This window comes from Trachemys scripta, chromosome 9, assembly GCF_013100865.1.
Source record: "Trachemys scripta elegans isolate TJP31775 chromosome 9, CAS_Tse_1.0, whole genome shotgun sequence".
NCBI classification, from domain to species: domain Eukaryota; kingdom Metazoa; phylum Chordata; order Testudines; family Emydidae; genus Trachemys; species Trachemys scripta.
Genome location: NC_048306.1, coordinates 38,587,985 through 38,605,007, shown reverse-complemented (window position 1 = coordinate 38,605,007; position 17,023 = coordinate 38,587,985). Strand labels below are relative to the sequence as shown.

At 46.8% G+C, this 17,023-nt stretch overlaps 1 protein-coding gene across 1 annotated transcript in view; it reads right to left on the bottom strand.

Annotated features, from left to right (window-relative positions):
• Positions 1–8,075: 8,075 nt before the first annotated feature.
• Positions 8,076–17,023, bottom strand: part of CENPI (centromere protein I) — a 30,298-nt gene continuing 21,350 nt past the window's right edge. Inside the window, exons 18-21 of the mRNA XM_034782347.1 lie at positions 15,218–15,266; positions 14,829–15,062; positions 10,485–10,526; positions 8,076–9,443 (exon numbers count right to left, since the gene is read on the bottom strand). Coding sequence (XP_034638238.1) covers positions 9,312–9,443; positions 10,485–10,526; positions 14,829–15,062; positions 15,218–15,266 — 457 coding nt within the window. The 3' untranslated portion in view covers positions 8,076–9,311. The remainder of the gene's footprint in view (positions 9,444–10,484; positions 10,527–14,828; positions 15,063–15,217; positions 15,267–17,023) is intronic.

Genomic DNA, 17,023 nt, shown 5'->3' with positions numbered 1-17,023 from the left:
TAGCTCTTCTTGGCTGCTTTCTAATTTGACACAGCCATTCAGCCGCCGATAACAAAGAGGGAGGCTGGGCTCCGAAGGTTCTCTCTGTGATTGTGAAGTTTAAATGCAACATTTTACGGAAGCAGTATTGTTTGCAACACACAGAATACTGATTCAGTGATTTAAAACACAGCCAGTACTCACACACCTGTCCCTAACTGGCTACCCCAGGCAAGCACACATGAGCCACAAGACCTCCAAAATGGTGAGTAGCCGCAGGGACAGGGTAAATCACTCTTCCTGGACCCTGCTGTACACTGGGCACGTGGCTTTTGGGCAGAGCCAGCACTGTAGGGGGGGGGAGGCTTGATAATCATTCCTCTCCCCACACTTTCCACAGGATGTGTTCATTATGGAACACAGTGGGGGGAGGGATAGCTCAGTGGCAATTCAACAAAAAAACTTCAAAAACAGACTCCAACGAGAAACTTCAGAACTGGAATTAATTTGCAAACTGGATACTATCAAATTAGGCCTGAATAAAGACTGGGAGTGGATGAGTCACTATAAAAAGTAATTTTCCCCTCTGCTGATATTCACACCTTCTTATCAACTGTTGGAAATGGGCAACGTCCACTTTGATTATCTTGGCCTCGTTAGCACTACAAAAGTAATTTTCTTCCTTTGATATTCACCCCTTCTTGTCAACTGTTGAGATTAGGTCACTTCCACCTTAATTGAATTAGCCTCGTTAGCACTGACCCCCCACTTGGTAAGGCAACTCCCATCTTTTCATGTACTGTAATATTTATACTGCTTTCTGTATTTTTCACTCCATGAGTCTGATGAAGTGGGTTTTAGCTCACAAAAGCTTATGCCCAAATAAATTTGTTAGTCTCTAAAGTGCCACAAGGACTCGTGTTTTTTTCATCAAGTGGGAGAATATTGTGTGACTCTGTATGCAGGGATGGTTAGCTATTAGTGCTGCCAGGTGGACTCTTAAAGGAGCTTATACACAACTCCAAGCTCTTTAGTGACAGATAGTCCAAGTCTCCAAAAATTATAATTGGTGTTGGCCCCAAATAGTGAACAGTTTCCATTTGGTAAAATGTGTAAGTTTGGTAGAATACTTCCCTATGATGAATTAGTATATTTTGGATCTCTGAAGAAGATTGGAGGTTAGCCAGCTGGCATCCACATGTAATGAAGAAGTAGTAAATGTAGTAGAGGATGGATGGATGGATTTATGTGTTCCAAAGCCACAAGGGACCTCTAGTCTGACTCCCTGTATAACACAGGCCATAGAACTTCCCCAAAAGAATTGCTAGACCAGATTTTAGAAAAACATCCAATCTAGATTTTAAAATTATCAGTGATGGAGAATCCACCACAACCCTTAGTAAGTTTTCCAATGGTTAATTACTCTCATGCAGTACATGTTAAAAAATTTACACCGTATTTCCTGTCTGAATTTGTCTGTTACAGAGTGGCTGGCCCCTGTGATTAAAAATAGGCCCAGTGCCCCTCTGTCAGAGCAGGTGCTCCCACTTGAGCCAATTAATGCAGCAGGGCAGCACCTGGGCTATAAAGGGTCAGAGAACAGTCAATGAGGGCAAAACTGCAGCTATCCTGCAAAGGCCCCCACAGAAGAGTATTGATGCTGGGGAAGAAGACCCATCTCAAGGCTAGGTGGGAGATTTGTGGGGCTTTTCTTGGGGAAGGGAGGGTTGGAGCTTTGCAAATAAAGAAACCTGACCCCAAGAAGGGTTGTGATTGGATGAGAGAGACTATATGGATTTTGTTTAAGGAACCCTAAATTAGGGGAAAGCTAGTGTGGGTCACCCTGGCCACAAGGAGTTGCTCAGGTGCCAGGCATCATGTTACAGTCTAGCTTCAACTTCTAGCCCTTGGATGGTGTTATACCTTTTGCTGCTAGCTTGAAGAGCCCGTTATTAAATATTTATTTCCCCCATGTGGATACTTACAGACAGTAATCAAGTCACCCCTTAAAAAAAAAAAGTTAAGCTAAATAGCCTCAAGGAGCTCAATCTATCACCATAAACACAGGTTTTCTAACCCTTTAATCACTCTTCTCTGAACCCTCTCCAATTTATCAACATCACTCTTGAATTGTGGGCACTAGAGCGAGACATGTTATGCTAGCAGCAGATGCACCAGCACCACATATAGAGGTAAAACAACTTCTCTACTCCTACTTGAGATTCCTGTTTATGCATTCCATGATCAAATTAGCTCTTTTGGCCATAGCATCACACAGGGATCTTATGTTCAGGTGATTATCCACCACAAACTATCAAATCCAAGAACCAGATGGATTTGGGTATGTCTACACTACGGGATTAATCCGAATTTATATAATTCGGATTTGAAAAACAGGTTGTATAAAGTCGAAATGTATTCGGCCACACTAAGCACATTAATTCGGTGGTGTGCGTCCAAGTACCGGGGCTAGCGTCGATTTCTGCACCGTTGCACTGTGGGTAGCTATCCCATAGTTCCCGCAGTCTCCCGCGCCCATTGGGATTGTGGGTTAAGATCCCAGTGCCTGATGGGACAAAAAACATCGTCGCAGGTGGTTCTGGGTACAGCCTCACCTCCTCCCTCCCTCCCTCCCTGCATGAAAGTAACGGACGGCAGACAACCATTTTCGCGCCTTTTTTCCTGGGTGGGTGAACACTGCAGACTCCATACCACGGCAAGCATGGAGCCCGCTGAGCTCAAGACAGCAGTCATGAACATTGTAAACACCTCGCGCGTTCTCGTGGAGTTTATGCTCAGCCAGGACCAGAAAAACGAGGCGAGGAGGCAGCGGCGGCGGCAGCGCAGCAACAAGCATGATGAGGACATTGACATGGACATGGATACAGAATTCTGTGAAACCACGGGCCCCGGTGCTTTGGAGATCATGTTAATGGGGCAGATTCTATCCATGGAACGCCGATTCTGGGCAAGGGAAACAAGCACAGACTGGTGGGACCGCATAGTGTTGCAGGTCTGGGACGATTCCCAGTGGCTGCGGAACTTTCGCATGCGTAAGGGCACTTTCATGGAACTTTGTGACTTGCTGTCCCCTGCCCTGAAATGCCAGAATACCAAGATGAGAGCAGCCCTCACAGTTGAGAAGCGCGTGGCGATAGCCCTGTGGAAGCTTGCAATGCCAGACAGCTACCGGTCAGTCGGGAATCAATTTGGAGTGGGCAAATCTACTGTGGGGGCTGCTGTGATGCAAGTAGCCAAAGCAATCACTCAGGTGCTGCTACGAAAGTTAGTGACTCTGGGAAATGTGCAGGCCATAGTGGATAGTTTTGCTGCAATGGGATTCCCTAACTGTGGTGGGCGATAGACGGAACCCATATCCCTATCTTGGCACCGGAGCACCAAGCCACCGAGTAAATAAACCGCAAGGGGTACTTTTCAATGGTGCTGCAAGCACTTGTGGATCACAAGGGACGTTTCACTAACATCAACGCGGGCTGGGCGGGAAGGGTTCATGACGCTCACGTTTTCAGGAACACTACTCTGTTTAAAGGGCTGCAGCAAGGGACTTACTTTCCGGACCAGAAAATAACCGTTGGGGATGTTGAAATGCCAATAGTTATTCTTGGGGACCCCGCCTACCCCTTAATGCCATGGCTCATGAAGCCGTACACAGGCAGCCTGGACAGGAGTCAGGAGCTGTTTAACTACAGGCTAAGCAAGTGCAGAATGGTGGTAGAATGTGCATTTGGCCGTTTAAAAGGTCGCTGGCGATCATTATTGACTCGCTCTGACCTCAGCCAAAGAAATCTCCCCATTGTTATTTCTGCTTGCTGTGTGCTCCACAATCTCTGTGAAAGTAAGGGGGAGACCTTTATGGCGGGGTGGGAGGCTGAGGCAAATCGCCTGGCTGCTGATTACGCGCAGCCAGACACCAGGGCGATTAGAAGAGCACACCAGGAAGCGCTGTGCATCAGAGAAGCTTTAAAAACCAGTTTCATGACTGGCCAGGCTACAGTGTGAAATATCTGTTTGTTTCTCCTTCATGAAAACCCGCCCCCTTTATTGACTGATTTTCTGTAAGGAACCCACCCTCCCCCTTCCCCCAGCTTTCTTTCAAACCAAATAAAGTCACTGTCATTTAAAAATCATTTATTCTTTATTAATAGATTAGAAAAAGAGGGAGGGAACCCGGGTGGTATTTGGGAGGAGGATTGCTGGGAAGGAAAAAGCCACAAAGAAAAGGTTAAAAAAATGACAGCCTTTTGCTTGGGCTGTCTACTGGGGTGGAATGGGAAGGTGTACGGAGCCTCCCCCCCCGCGTTCTTACACGTCTGGGTGAGGAGGATACGGAACATGGGGAGGGGGAGGGTGGAACAGGGGCTGAAGCGGCAGTCTGTTTTCCAGCAGCCGTTCCTGAAGCGCCACCAGACGCCGGAGCATGTCTGTTTGCTCACGCAGCAGCCCCAGCATTCCATCCTGCCTCCTCTGGTCTTCCTGCCGCCACCTCTCATCTCGAGCGTCTCTCCTGTCCTCACGTTGGTCCCTCCTCTCCTCACGTTGGTCCCTCCTCTCCTCACGTTCACTGGCTTCTTTCCTATACTTTGAAACTGTTTCCTTCCACTCATTCAGATGAGCTCTGTCACTGCGGCTGGATTCCATAATTTCAGAAAACATCTCGTCTCGCGTTCTCTTCTTACGACGCCTTATCTGTGATAACCTTCGGGATGGAGGAGGGAGGCTTGAGGAATTTGCAGCTGCTGTAGGGAGGGGAAAAAAGAGAATTGTTTAAAAAGCTACATTTTGCAGAACAATGCTTATACTCTTTCATGGTGACCAACACTATTCACATTACATAGCACATGTGATTTCTGTGCAAGGTCGCATTTTGCCTCTTAATGCTGAGTGCCTGTGGCTTTGCTGCTAGAGATCACAGGTCTGGGCAACAGAATTCGGCTTGCATGCGGCCATGGTAAGCCATTGTTTTACAGCTTCTGCGCCCTCCTTTCCCACATACCAAGCATAGCCTGTAGAGTGCTGCGGTTTTTCTGTTAACATTCAGCAGCAGCAGCAGCAAACAAACTAACCACCACCCCCTCTCGCCATGAATTCTCTGGGATGATCACGGTACCCCTCCCCCCACCGCGTGGCTGGTAACAGGGAAGATCCCTGCTAGCCAAACGCGAAAAACTCAGGGCCAATTTCCCATCTGCGCTTGGCTAACTGCAGGGAAGGATTTATTTTCCGCCACAGGCAAACAGCCCAGTAGGAACGGCCACCTCTGCCCCCTTAATTAAGTTCCCGTATTTCAACCAGGTTACCAGGAGTGATATCACTCTCCTGAGGATTACACAACAAGATAAAGAACGGATGTTGCTTGAATGCCAGCAAACACCGGGACCATACGCTGCCAGGCTTTGTCAGGCAATGATACCAGATTACTTGCTGCAAGCATGGCGTGGTCAAGTGTCCTACCATGGAGGAGGGAATAAGGATGCACTGCCCAGAAACCTTGTGGCAAGGCTTTCGGAGTACCTCCAGGAGAGCTTCATGGAGATGTCCCTGGAGGATTTCCACTCCATCCCCAGACATGTTAACAGACTTTTCCAGTAGCTGAACTGACCGCGAATGCATCCCAAGTCCTCAGGGCAAAGTAATCATTAAAAACCGTTTGCTTTTAAAACAAGTTTTATATTTTAAAAAGTAAACTCACCTGAGGTCCCTTCCATGGGGTCAGAGTCTTGGGTACTGGCTTGGGAGGGTACTTCAGTCAGGGTGATAAAAAGATCCTGGCTGTTGGGGAGACCGGAGTGCTGTGTGCTCTCTGCAAGCTCATCCTCATCCTCCTCCTCTCCCCCATCGGCAGAATCCTCAGGCGTCGCTGATGAGACTATCCCCGACCCAGAATCCACGATCACAGGTGGGGTAGTGGTGGCAGCCCCCCCCAGAATTGCATGCAGCTCGGTGTAGAAGCGGCATGTCCGCGGCTCTGACCCGGAGCGACCGTTTGCCTCCTTTGTTTTTTGATAGGCTTGTCTGAGCTCCTTGACTTTCACGCGGCACTGCTCAGAGTCCCTATTGTGGCCTCTCTCCATCATGCCCTTGGAGATTTTTTCAAAAGTTTTTGCATTTCGTCTTTTAGAATGAAGTTCTGCAAGCACTGAATCCTCTCCCCATACAGCGATCAGATCCAGTACCTCCCTCACGGTCCATGCTGGTGCTCTTTTTCGATTATCAGCCTGCATGGTTACCTGTGCTGATGAGCTATCTGTGGTCACCTGTGCTCTCCACGCTGGGCAAACAGGAAATGAAATTCAAATGTTCGCGGGGCTTTTCCTGTCTACCTGGCCAGTGCATCCGAGTTTAGATTGCTGTCCAGAGCGGTCACAATGATGCACTGATAGCTCCCGGAGGCCAATACCATCGAATTGCGGCCACACTATCCCTAATTCGAAATGTTAAAATCGATTTTGGCGCTACTCCGCTCGTCGGGGTGGAGTACAGAAATTGATTTAAAGAGCCCTTTACATCGAAATAAATAGCGTCGTTGTGTGGACGGTTGCAGGGTAAATTCGAATTAAAGCTGATAAATCCGAATTAAAGTCGTAGTGTAGACCAGGCCTCAGACTGATTACTTGTGGTTGGTGGCAATTTGCCTGCTAAGGTGGTCTGCAAGGACTAGGTCTGCAAACCTAGTAAGGGGAAAGCTCCTTGAGTAATTTCATGGTGAATACATCAGTTCCTGAAACTCTCAGCTTTTTGACATGGGGAGGGGGAGAGAAGGAATAAGAAATATCAGCAGGCAGTGTTGAGCATGATCTAACACATTACTGAGGCAGACTGTCCTGATCGGTCCATCCCTTCATTAGAATGGAATGCTGCGAATGCCTGATCTCCAGCATGCTTATTTCAAGGCAGACTTCCTGGGAAGGCAAGACTGTGGGTTTGGAGATGGCCTAAGGGGGCTCCCTAGGAGAATGAGGAAGCATGTCGGCGGCAGCCTGATGGCAACAGTTAAAAAAAAAGGGTACCCTCCTTGCATACCTTTAGAGAATTTTTCCACAAGTTCAACTGTTACCTGTATAAGAGTAGCATCTAGAAGTCCTAGTCATGGAGCAGGACCCCACTGTACAAACATATAACAAAGATGGTCCCTATCTCCAAATGAAAATTGGGGAAACCGGTTTCTTTTCATCTAGATGATGTATGTTGGGCAGAGATTTTAACCACTCGCTGCACACAGCAGGTAAAGTCTGGCATGCTGTGTCACGTAAACACAGGAAGCCACATGCCCTATAAGTCAGAGACAGGCTCTCATGATATTTGTGGATGGGTCTATAACTAGTTGAGATCCACTATGGGGAATGGCCATAGTGAACCCCTAGGTCTATTAAAATAAAATGTGCTCCAGATTCCCTACTGGAGGCAAAGGAATTAAATGAGAGAGACCTTGAAGAGCAATTAGGTGATATCTCCCTGCTACCCTCAGAGGCTGAAAATGAATATTCCACCTCTAAAAGTGGAGTTTACTTAACAGGAGCTCCAAGCAAAACCAGTCTCTGTACTACCACTGCATGGTATTAGTGGCCAGTACCATGAAGGGTATTTTCACCACAGAGGAGAGGTGATTTGGGTAGAGCTTGCATTGCAAGATCATGTGACACCATAAAAGCTTTCGGTACTGGGATTAATGATACCCAGGAGAGCTGGATGGAGGCCATTGGTACTGATGTGGTGGGCTGAGCTTCAGTACTGAGGAACCGTCACCAGGTAAGAGAGCCCAACCTGAGGGGAGACTGGAGCACAGTGAGAATGTCAGTAGGATGCATTCTGGGCCTTGAGCTACCCTTTAAAGAGGAAGGATGAGGAGATATCTTTTTCCTATTAGGACCCCATGAGGGTGACCTAGTTTTATGCTCCATAGAGGGGGGGGAAAAAGGCTTCAAGACATCACAAGTTAACCTCAAACAAAAGTTAATTCCGTCAAAAGTGAAAAAGTCTTTCAGCAAAATGTTCTCCCCCTATCTGGGAAGATAGGAGCCACACAGGTGGGCATAGCCACAGATGAGAAAGTAAAAAATCATTTCTCAGACCCACTGTTTGAACATAAGAGTTTATTAACAAGATCATTAGCCTTCAACAACGTGACCCCAAGACTAATATGGTATTAGAGACAAAGGAACAAGCAGGATCTTTCACAGGCAAGACACCACCACCATGTTGGTAACCATCGCTGAAAAAGGAAAAACATGTCAACATTTCCTGAAGTGTCTCCTTTTTAGAGGCAGAAAGAAAGTACAAACTACTTGGAATCATGATCAATGTTCTCTCTCTTGTTCTCTGAGCATGGAAGTTGAAGAGTCCCAACCCTGCTTTACACCATCAGTATGAAGTTCACCCAAAATATCCAGCTTAGGAAATGGAGTTCAGTTTCTTTTAACTGGATCTGAGTTTTAAAAAGGGCGGGAAGGAAGAAACCTTTCACAAGAGAGTTCCTCTGCAGTGGCACTAAGGCAGTATTTTACATAATATAAACATATACAATATACAGTTATGTACATTGCTACAAGCACAAAAGGGAAAACTGCATTTAGACTTGTCACAAGAAAATAGTGAGCTGTTAGCAATGTCCCTAGGGTGCTCAAAGCATCCATAAAACATGAACTTCAGCGCTAAATCTTCCAGCTGCAGTGCGAGAATGTCCTACAGACTGGTACAAAGGAAAGCATCCTCAGGAGGTTTCATACTGAAAGCAAAATCTAAGGGGTCAGTTAGGCCAGCCTGTCACAGACCCTCAAAACCAGTATAAATAGACTCCACCACAGAAGACCCAGCAGGTTCCTTAAAGTCCCCGAGTCAATATATACAATATCTTAGAAAGGGGTGTGTGCACGCATGCATGCGTTTATACACACAGGGAGTTCCTCATTACACACTGCAGCGGGAGGTCAGGAATCACTTCTAAGTGAAGGAGCACTGCTAAGTGCCATAATGAAATAAGAAAGGCAGAAGTGTTTGCAGCTTAGTTGAAATAGACATTCCAGTATGAGGAAGTTGATAGTGAACAGGGACATTGCACAGGATACAAACTCAGCAGCATCACACCACAGAAGTTTGGCAGGGACATCCAGGTTCAGTGCACTGTTGAATAAGGTCAGTTCAACCATTCTCTCTCTGTCCTTGTTTTCCTAAGGTGATGTCAGTATCAAAATGTAATACAGCTAATGGCTCTGTCTACAGTACTTCTTCCCCTAGACAAAGGTGTTAGAGGCAGGGCCTGCTATACTCTGCTTTCCTGGTCTGGACAACCAGAAGAATCCATATGAACCAGTCTGTTACACCTGAACATTCCCTGACGTGGTTTGGGAGACCTGAGAAACACGATTGATGCTGCTTTCGATGAAGAGTTTCAGGCCTTGTAACCCCTGCACATAGAGATATTCCAGATACCAGTTCCACTGCCTCCCCTAGAAACAGAAATAAGGTAGTTAAGTGTCTGGGGCCATAGATGCAGTTGTAGCCTCCTTTTGCCTTAACCTGGAAATATGGAAATACAGACAGTAAAAGCCTGAATACACCTGCCCTGCCACATGATTATGCACCGGCACAAAGATTACATCCCACCCCAGGCTCCCAAGTGACTGGATGCCTCATAGGATCTGACATTGAGCCCTTTACCTATAGGTCACCATTTCAAATCTGGCCTACCCTGATAGTGATCTCAAGTCTTTACCATTTGGTAACTACTCAGGACCTACATAAATCCCATTTCTGGTAGACAGAAGCCCACTAGTTGTCTCCTTGGCAAGTCCAGCGAAGTGGCTGAGGAGTGAATGAGCCATAAAACTGAACTCCCCATCCCACAATGAGAAGTTACCCTAGTTCAGCTTTGAGGCACATTGACAGGGCAGCACAAGAGGAAGCTTGAACGGTCACTGCCCAGGCTGACCCTATTCAGTGGAGGATTTCTGTCTCTAGCACCGTTCACTTTAGCAGTACATTCAGTTTAAAATTAAAGAAAAGAATATACCGCTACCCCAGAATGTGAACGCTATTTAGACTGATATTGGAAATTTGGACAAGCTTAATCCATTTGTGAGAGAAGAATTTTCCCAGGAGCAAATTCTCCAATAGTTAAGAGGTAACTAGAACTTCTTGACCTACAATAAATGCAGCCTCAGCACGGAGGCGTGTAACAGTCTCAGTCCACTGGCTGTACATGGCTGCTACACCAAAACGTTCCCAGACCAAAGTACACTGCTCTAGTCATCAGGTAACACAATGTGCTGTCCTCATTGTGAACAGCTGGAACTTTGTAGTGGGTCCACAAGTGAGTCTTCATCTTTGATTGAGTTCTCATGTGTCATGACCAGATGAGAGCATAAACCCTCCTTTCGAGCTCCTTATTCTTCTCCTGGACGTGGTATTTTTGAAGATGTATTTATATTACTAACCTATAGCTAAATACAGCCAGTTTTCACATAAGATTTAAAAATAGAACACATTACCTTAATTAAGTTGAAGTTCAGTGTTTTATCTTCTGGCCAAGCCTTGTGGGGGAAAAAAAATATTAAGTAAACAGAAGTCAGATCAGATAAAACCCTCTGTCCTGAGTTGCCGGGCCTCAGCTCTGCTGAGTCCCCTTAAAGCAGGAGCTCCATGAGTGCAAGGAAGCTATGGCAATTGTGAACATACTGTAGCATATTCTCCTGACACCAGTCCATAAATAGCAAGGTATCATGGAAAGTACTCTACCAGAAGTCAATACTTCTGGACAGAAACAAGTAATATTTATAAACTTATTGAACTCCTGTGCCTCAAAGGCTAAGGAACCACCATCTCAACACTATCAAACGGAGCAAAAGTAGAGAACCCTATGAGGCTTAGTTTATTACCTCACTATTTCAGGGACACTTCTCTGAATCTGCTGCAGAGCAGCACCCTCTGGTGCTCTGGAAATATTTACTCAACAACGGAGCATGTTTTCAGGAAAAGCAGGCACTGTATACATGAACTTTTCCTCTCCTTTGTTTCCTAAGGATCTTTAAACCAGTTTGTGGTTCCCATGTAGAGAACAGTCAGTGCTTCAGGATGAGGAATGCTAGCATTGCCCATCAGCAATGTCTTCTACAGGTGTGGGGAGGTGTAAGAGGACCTCGGGAGAAAGATGGAAGGAAAAGAACTTGACCAAGAAAGTCTTGCTATAATGCTGGAGAAGTCAGAATTCCCTTCTCCCAATTTTTGTTTATCATGTAAAAGCATTTTTAAGGACATAAGGAAAATCCCTTCAAAGTTCAGTTAAGTGAACAAATAGCACAGTTACATTTTGTAATTAGAGCAACTGGGTGGTGCAAGGTAACATGCTGTGGTCTTAGAATCTAAGCGGCTATTTTGGGGGGAATTCTGTGCCACTGCGCAAGAATAGAATTAAATGTCCCCTGCAGATTTTACTCTTTCTTCAGAGAACATTTGATTCATGCATCCCTCCCAGGTAGCAGTTGGGGATGGGGTGGGGCAGGGCACATCTGGTTCGGGCATTGAGAAAAGCTGGGAGACACTTAAAATCACTGCTTTGGGGGTGGTGCTGGGCTCTCTCTGTCCCTCTCGCGGTGCACCCAGAGCCCCGTCAGTGGCTCCTATGCTGCGCTGGGCTCCAGCTGCTAGTCACAGCTGGGCTGGGAAGAGGGGCAGTATACGGAACTTTTTTCCCCTGAACGGGCCGCTCCCAGGGCCGGATCAGACCCATCCCCAAGTCTGCAGGAAGCTCCACACACCCCCTGCTTCCTGCTCCCATCATGCCCTGGGCGAGGGGCTACTGTGCAAGGAGCTGCCCTCCCATCTGCCACCCAGTACCCAAACTCCCCTGCTGAGTCCCACCCCTCTCTATTCAGACCCCCACCCCACTGAGCTCCCACAAGCTGCACCAAGACCCCCGCCCCACCAAGGCCCCACCAACTGCACTTAGATCCCCACCCCACTCAGACTCCCCACTGAGCCTCACTCCCCCAGCACCTGGACCACTCCACTGAGCCCCCTGTACCCAGACCCTCTGCCATGCCCCATCCCTCCCATACACCCCTGCTGAGCCCCAATCACCTTCACCTGGATCCCCCCAGCAAAATCCCATTCCCCCTGCTCCCAATGAGCCCCTGTGCATCCAGATCCCCCCCACTGAGACACCCATACCCAAGTTACCCCACACCTGGATCCACCCACACTAGGATCCTGCCGGGCTGAGCCTGCTTGCCCTACATCTGGAACGGGGGGGTAGGGCTGGGCATATGTGCAAGACACTGTCCCCTCTCGCTCACTGTGGAGTCATAGAGATGTACTAATATTCTTAGCAAGGAAACTGTTTGTCAAAAAACATTTCCTGAATCTTTTTTGTTGACTGTATTGTTACAGACATAGTCGCTGATAGGTATTTGAAATAAATTACCAAAATAATTGAAAATGGTATGATTATATTGTGTTATGTTGACAATTAAAATATTGTGCCCAGAATTTTTAATATTTTTGGCACAGAATTCCCTCAGGAGTATAAGCTGCACCCCTGCACTGAAAGTTCAAGGGTAGGATAGAGCTTGGCAGTTTTCAGAGAATGCATGTTGTGCATATCCCTTACTCTGTTTGCATTCTGTTTGCATGGGCTCCTTTTGGAAATTCTGTCCTGAGACTAAAGACTTCTGGTTTAAGAGCAATGTTTTAAATGCTCTAACACACACCTGTAGACTTTGATTTTACGTTAGAAGTACGGTCAAGGAAATTAGCAGTGAGTGACTAGAGAGGAAAGATGAAATACAGTTAGGATGATGTAATGATGTTTCCTAAAGAATGGAATTGAATGCTTGCCTACAATTGAAAGTTAACTTGGATTAAGGTCAAGAGTGAATTTGAAGCAAAACAAACAGCTCCAAGTGTACAAGTATCAGGGGGCAGCCATGTTAGTCTGTATCCACAAAAACGACAAGGAGTCTGGTGGCACCGTAAAGGCCTGGTCTACACTGGGGGTGGGGGTGTCGATGTAAGATACATAACTTCAGCTACGGAAATACTGTAGCTGAAGTCGACATATCTTATTCCGACTTACCTCCCATCCTCACGGCACGGGATCAAAGGCCGCGGCTCCCCCGTCGACTCCGCTACTGCCGCTCGCTCTGGTGGAGTTCCGGAGTCGACAGGGAGCGTGTTCGGGTATCGATCGCTACCCGCCGATACGGTGGGTAGTCTGGACATACCATAAGACTAACAGATTTATTTGGGCATAAGCTTTCGTGGGTAAAAAAAACCTCACTTCTTCAGATGCAAGTGTAGACATTTATTTGAGAATAAGCTACTCTCCCTGCTCCCCAGGTGAGCACTGATGTTAGACCTCTGAAAACCAGAAATACGAAGTTAAGATACATGCCACCCCCACAATGTGACCTTAGCTCAAAGATGGCAGAGTAAGGTCCCAGCATGCCAATAAAACACATACTAGTACTTCCCTTACAGATGCTGCAAAACCCTTCGGCAAGACAGACTTGGTGCTCATGTGCTAAACACCTGTTTGCTGTGGCAAAACTCACAGGAGTAGCAAACAGGACCTACTTACACTTGGCCTACACTCAAACATTGAGGGTACGTCTACACTGCAGTTAAAAACCCACGGCTGGCCAGTGCCAGCTGACTGGGGTTCATGGGGCTCGGGCTAAGGGACTGTTTTATTGCATTGTAGACGTTCCAGCTCAGGCTGCAGCCCAAGCTCTGGGACGCTCAGAGCCCTAGAGTCTGGGCTCCAGCCAGAGCATCTACACTGCAGTTAAACAGCCCCTTAGCCTGAGCCCCGCAAACCCAAATCAGCTGGCATGGTACAGCCGCGCGTGTCTAACTGCAGTGTAGGCATACCCTGAGCTTACTTTACACAAGCCACCCCAGATTTGCTAAACGTTACCCCCCTTTCGCCCACGTCCTGAGGATTCCTTCTGAGACATTGCCTTCATTTCCTCCTCATTAAGCCCTAAAGACCACTGTTATGTATGCCATAGAATGCTGACCATCCCCAAACCAAGGCGACACCTATGCACACCTCTGCGGACACGCTGTACAAAAATCAGTGCTGAAATGGGGCATACTTCATCTTTCCAAGTACACATGCATCTCATCATATCACAACAGAACCTGCTCCAACTTATTCCTCCCTCATTCAATACAGCTCTAAGTAACACAACGAAGGCATTTGGAGTGCATGCAGATAAATGCTGGAATTCAAATCTGTGGAGACCACCACAAACTCCTATAGAACAGCCTCATCTCTATTAATTATGCTGCCTTCCCTGCTAATTGAACTATTGCCAGTAGTTAGTGCCAGCTCCAGGTGACAGTTAAGGTTGTGTTGCGGGGGCGTATATATCTTAGTTTTGCATTTCCCTGGTTTTCAAGAGGTTTAAGTTTAGTCACTCCACATTCTAGAATGACACAAGGCATCACTGGGCAACCTTAATTCCATGCTTATGAAGTTTTTGGGCATTTAATATTTATCTGTATTACTTCTACCCATGTCTCAAAATGATTTGGCCACACTATAATCATGGAGTTTAAAAGCAAAGCATGTTTAAAACCATTGCCTTATATACTTTTATACCAAGCAAACAACCAAAACTAAACTGTTCAGACTGAGCTGCTGGGCTGAGATGAACACAGAGCACTGGTTTCAGCCCACCTAGCAGAGTACCAACGCTTGAAAAACACAAGTGAACTCAAGCAGTACAAGGAGGGGGGGAGGACAGTTCTCCAGCTGAATTCTCAAGATGGAGTGACTCATTGGCAGTGCAATAGTGGGGGCCACTCTGAAACATTGCTCACACCCTTACCTGCTGCAGGAAGAGGATAGCATAGCCCATCAGGGCTGGGTGGTGGACAATGTTGAAGCTGTTCCTGACCTCCTGCACTCTGGTTTTCTTCAGTACTTCCGGATCTAGGCGAATGCCCTGAGGGTGGATATCCTTCTGGAATGCACTGGATGTCCACAGACAGCCCACCATGGCCATTATGTACTGGTTGTACTCTTGGTAAGTCTGGCTACTGAATTTGAATTGCAGTATTGTCTGATGGGATCAGAAAACAATTCAGTTGCATAGCACTGGTGCACTACCCTTATCCCTTGCAATTGTGTCATTAAAGCACTGCCTCCCCAACAACTTGTTTATAACCCTTTTATTACCGTCCACAGTACTTTACCGCAAAGGTTTGTTCATGGTACCTTTTTAATCAGCTCATTTTCTTTTGCAGCTACCAAGTTGGTTCGATACCTAAAGGAATGAACAAATGGAAGAGAGACTTAAGTGCCCTCTGAATTCTAACGCAGATAAATACTAGAGAAGGGCAGGAGTGCTGCTTCAGAAAAAGTTAATGGCAGCTTTTATCCTCCACTAGTAAGACTGCTAAGCTTTTCTCCTCCTCCAATTATAAATAAGGCTACATTTTAGTCACGGGTATTTTTTGAAAAAGGCATGGACAGATCACGAGCAGTAACATGTTATTGACTTGAACTGGGACTATATAGATCATTGTTGCAACCAAAGTCCTGTAGTGACACCAAATCTCGTATAAAGGGCAGGCACTAGCCTGGCAAGCAGGTGCTTGGGGCGGATGCTCTGGAGAGGGACGGCATGTCCAGGTATTCGGCGGCAATTCGGCAGACGGTCCCTCACTCCCGCTGGGAGCAAAGGACCTCCCGCCGAATCGCCGCCGCAGATCGTGGCTTTTTTTTTTTTTTTGGCTGCTTGGGGTGGCCAAAACCCTGGAGCCAGCCCTGATAAAGGGGGTCAAATAGGGTGTCTAAGACAAGGTTATGGTTATGCTATCTGTATATGTGTATCATTTTTGTAGTTGAAGTTATGAATATTGGCGCTGTACTGTCTGCATTTCAAATCTCTGCTATGCTCTTTTAGGCTGTCTTGCATAACAGGCCAAAAAACTTGCTATGCTTCTGGGTGACACCCCAGAGAAGTTGGTGTCAGCTCTGCCTAGCCTGCTTGATGGCCCATTAAGGACCATCAGCTATACAACTGACCCATTGAGAGAAGGCAGATACGCCTTGTAACTCAAAGTATGCAGGGACTTCCCATGTAATTTTCCACATTAAGGACAAAGAGGGGTTCTTACACCTGGAAAAGACTATAAAAGGCTGATGCCTCATCTCCATCTGGTCTTCAATCCTGCTTCATACCTCTGGAGGGACTTTGCTACAAACAGAAGCTCTACACAAAGGACTGAATGACCCATCCCAGCTGGGGATGTACTCCAGAGACTTGATTTGAACCTGCAGTTTATTCTATCACTGCTGCAAGCCTGAACCAAGAACTTTGCCATTACTGTATGTAATTAATTCCATTTAACAGATTCTAGCTTTCATCTATATCTTTTTCCTTTTCTAAATAAACCTTTAGATTTTAGATTCTAAAGGATTGGCAACAGCATGATTTGTGGGTAACATCTGATTTATATATTGACCTGGGTCTGGGGCTTGGTCCTTTGGGATCGAGAGAACCTCTTTTCTTTTATTGGGGTATTGGTTTTCATAAGCATTCTTCCCCATAACGAGTGGCACTGGTGGTAATACTGGGAAACTAGAGTGTCTAAGGGAATTGCTTGGGTGACTTATGGTTAGCCAGTGGGCCAAAACCAAAGTCCTCTCTGTCTGTCTGGTTTGGTTTGTCTTAGAGGTGGAAAAACCCCAGCCTTGGGCTGTAACTGCCCTGCTTTAAGCAATTTGTCCTGAACTGGCACTCTCAGTTGGGTCCCGCCAGAACCAGCATCATTACAAGCAGTAAACAAAAATTCATGGCCTGTGGCCTGTCCGTGACTTGTACTATATACACCCCTAACTAAAACTTGGGCTGGGGGGGCCAAGGGTGCTTGGGGTGGGGGGATGGGGTGGTGGTCCAGGAGTGCCGTGGGTGCTGGTGGCCTGAGATCCCCGCTGGTGCTGGGGGTGAAGGGTTGGTGGGACTGGCAGGCTCCCTACCCAGCTTCGCGCAGCTCCCCTGAAGTGGATGGCATGTCC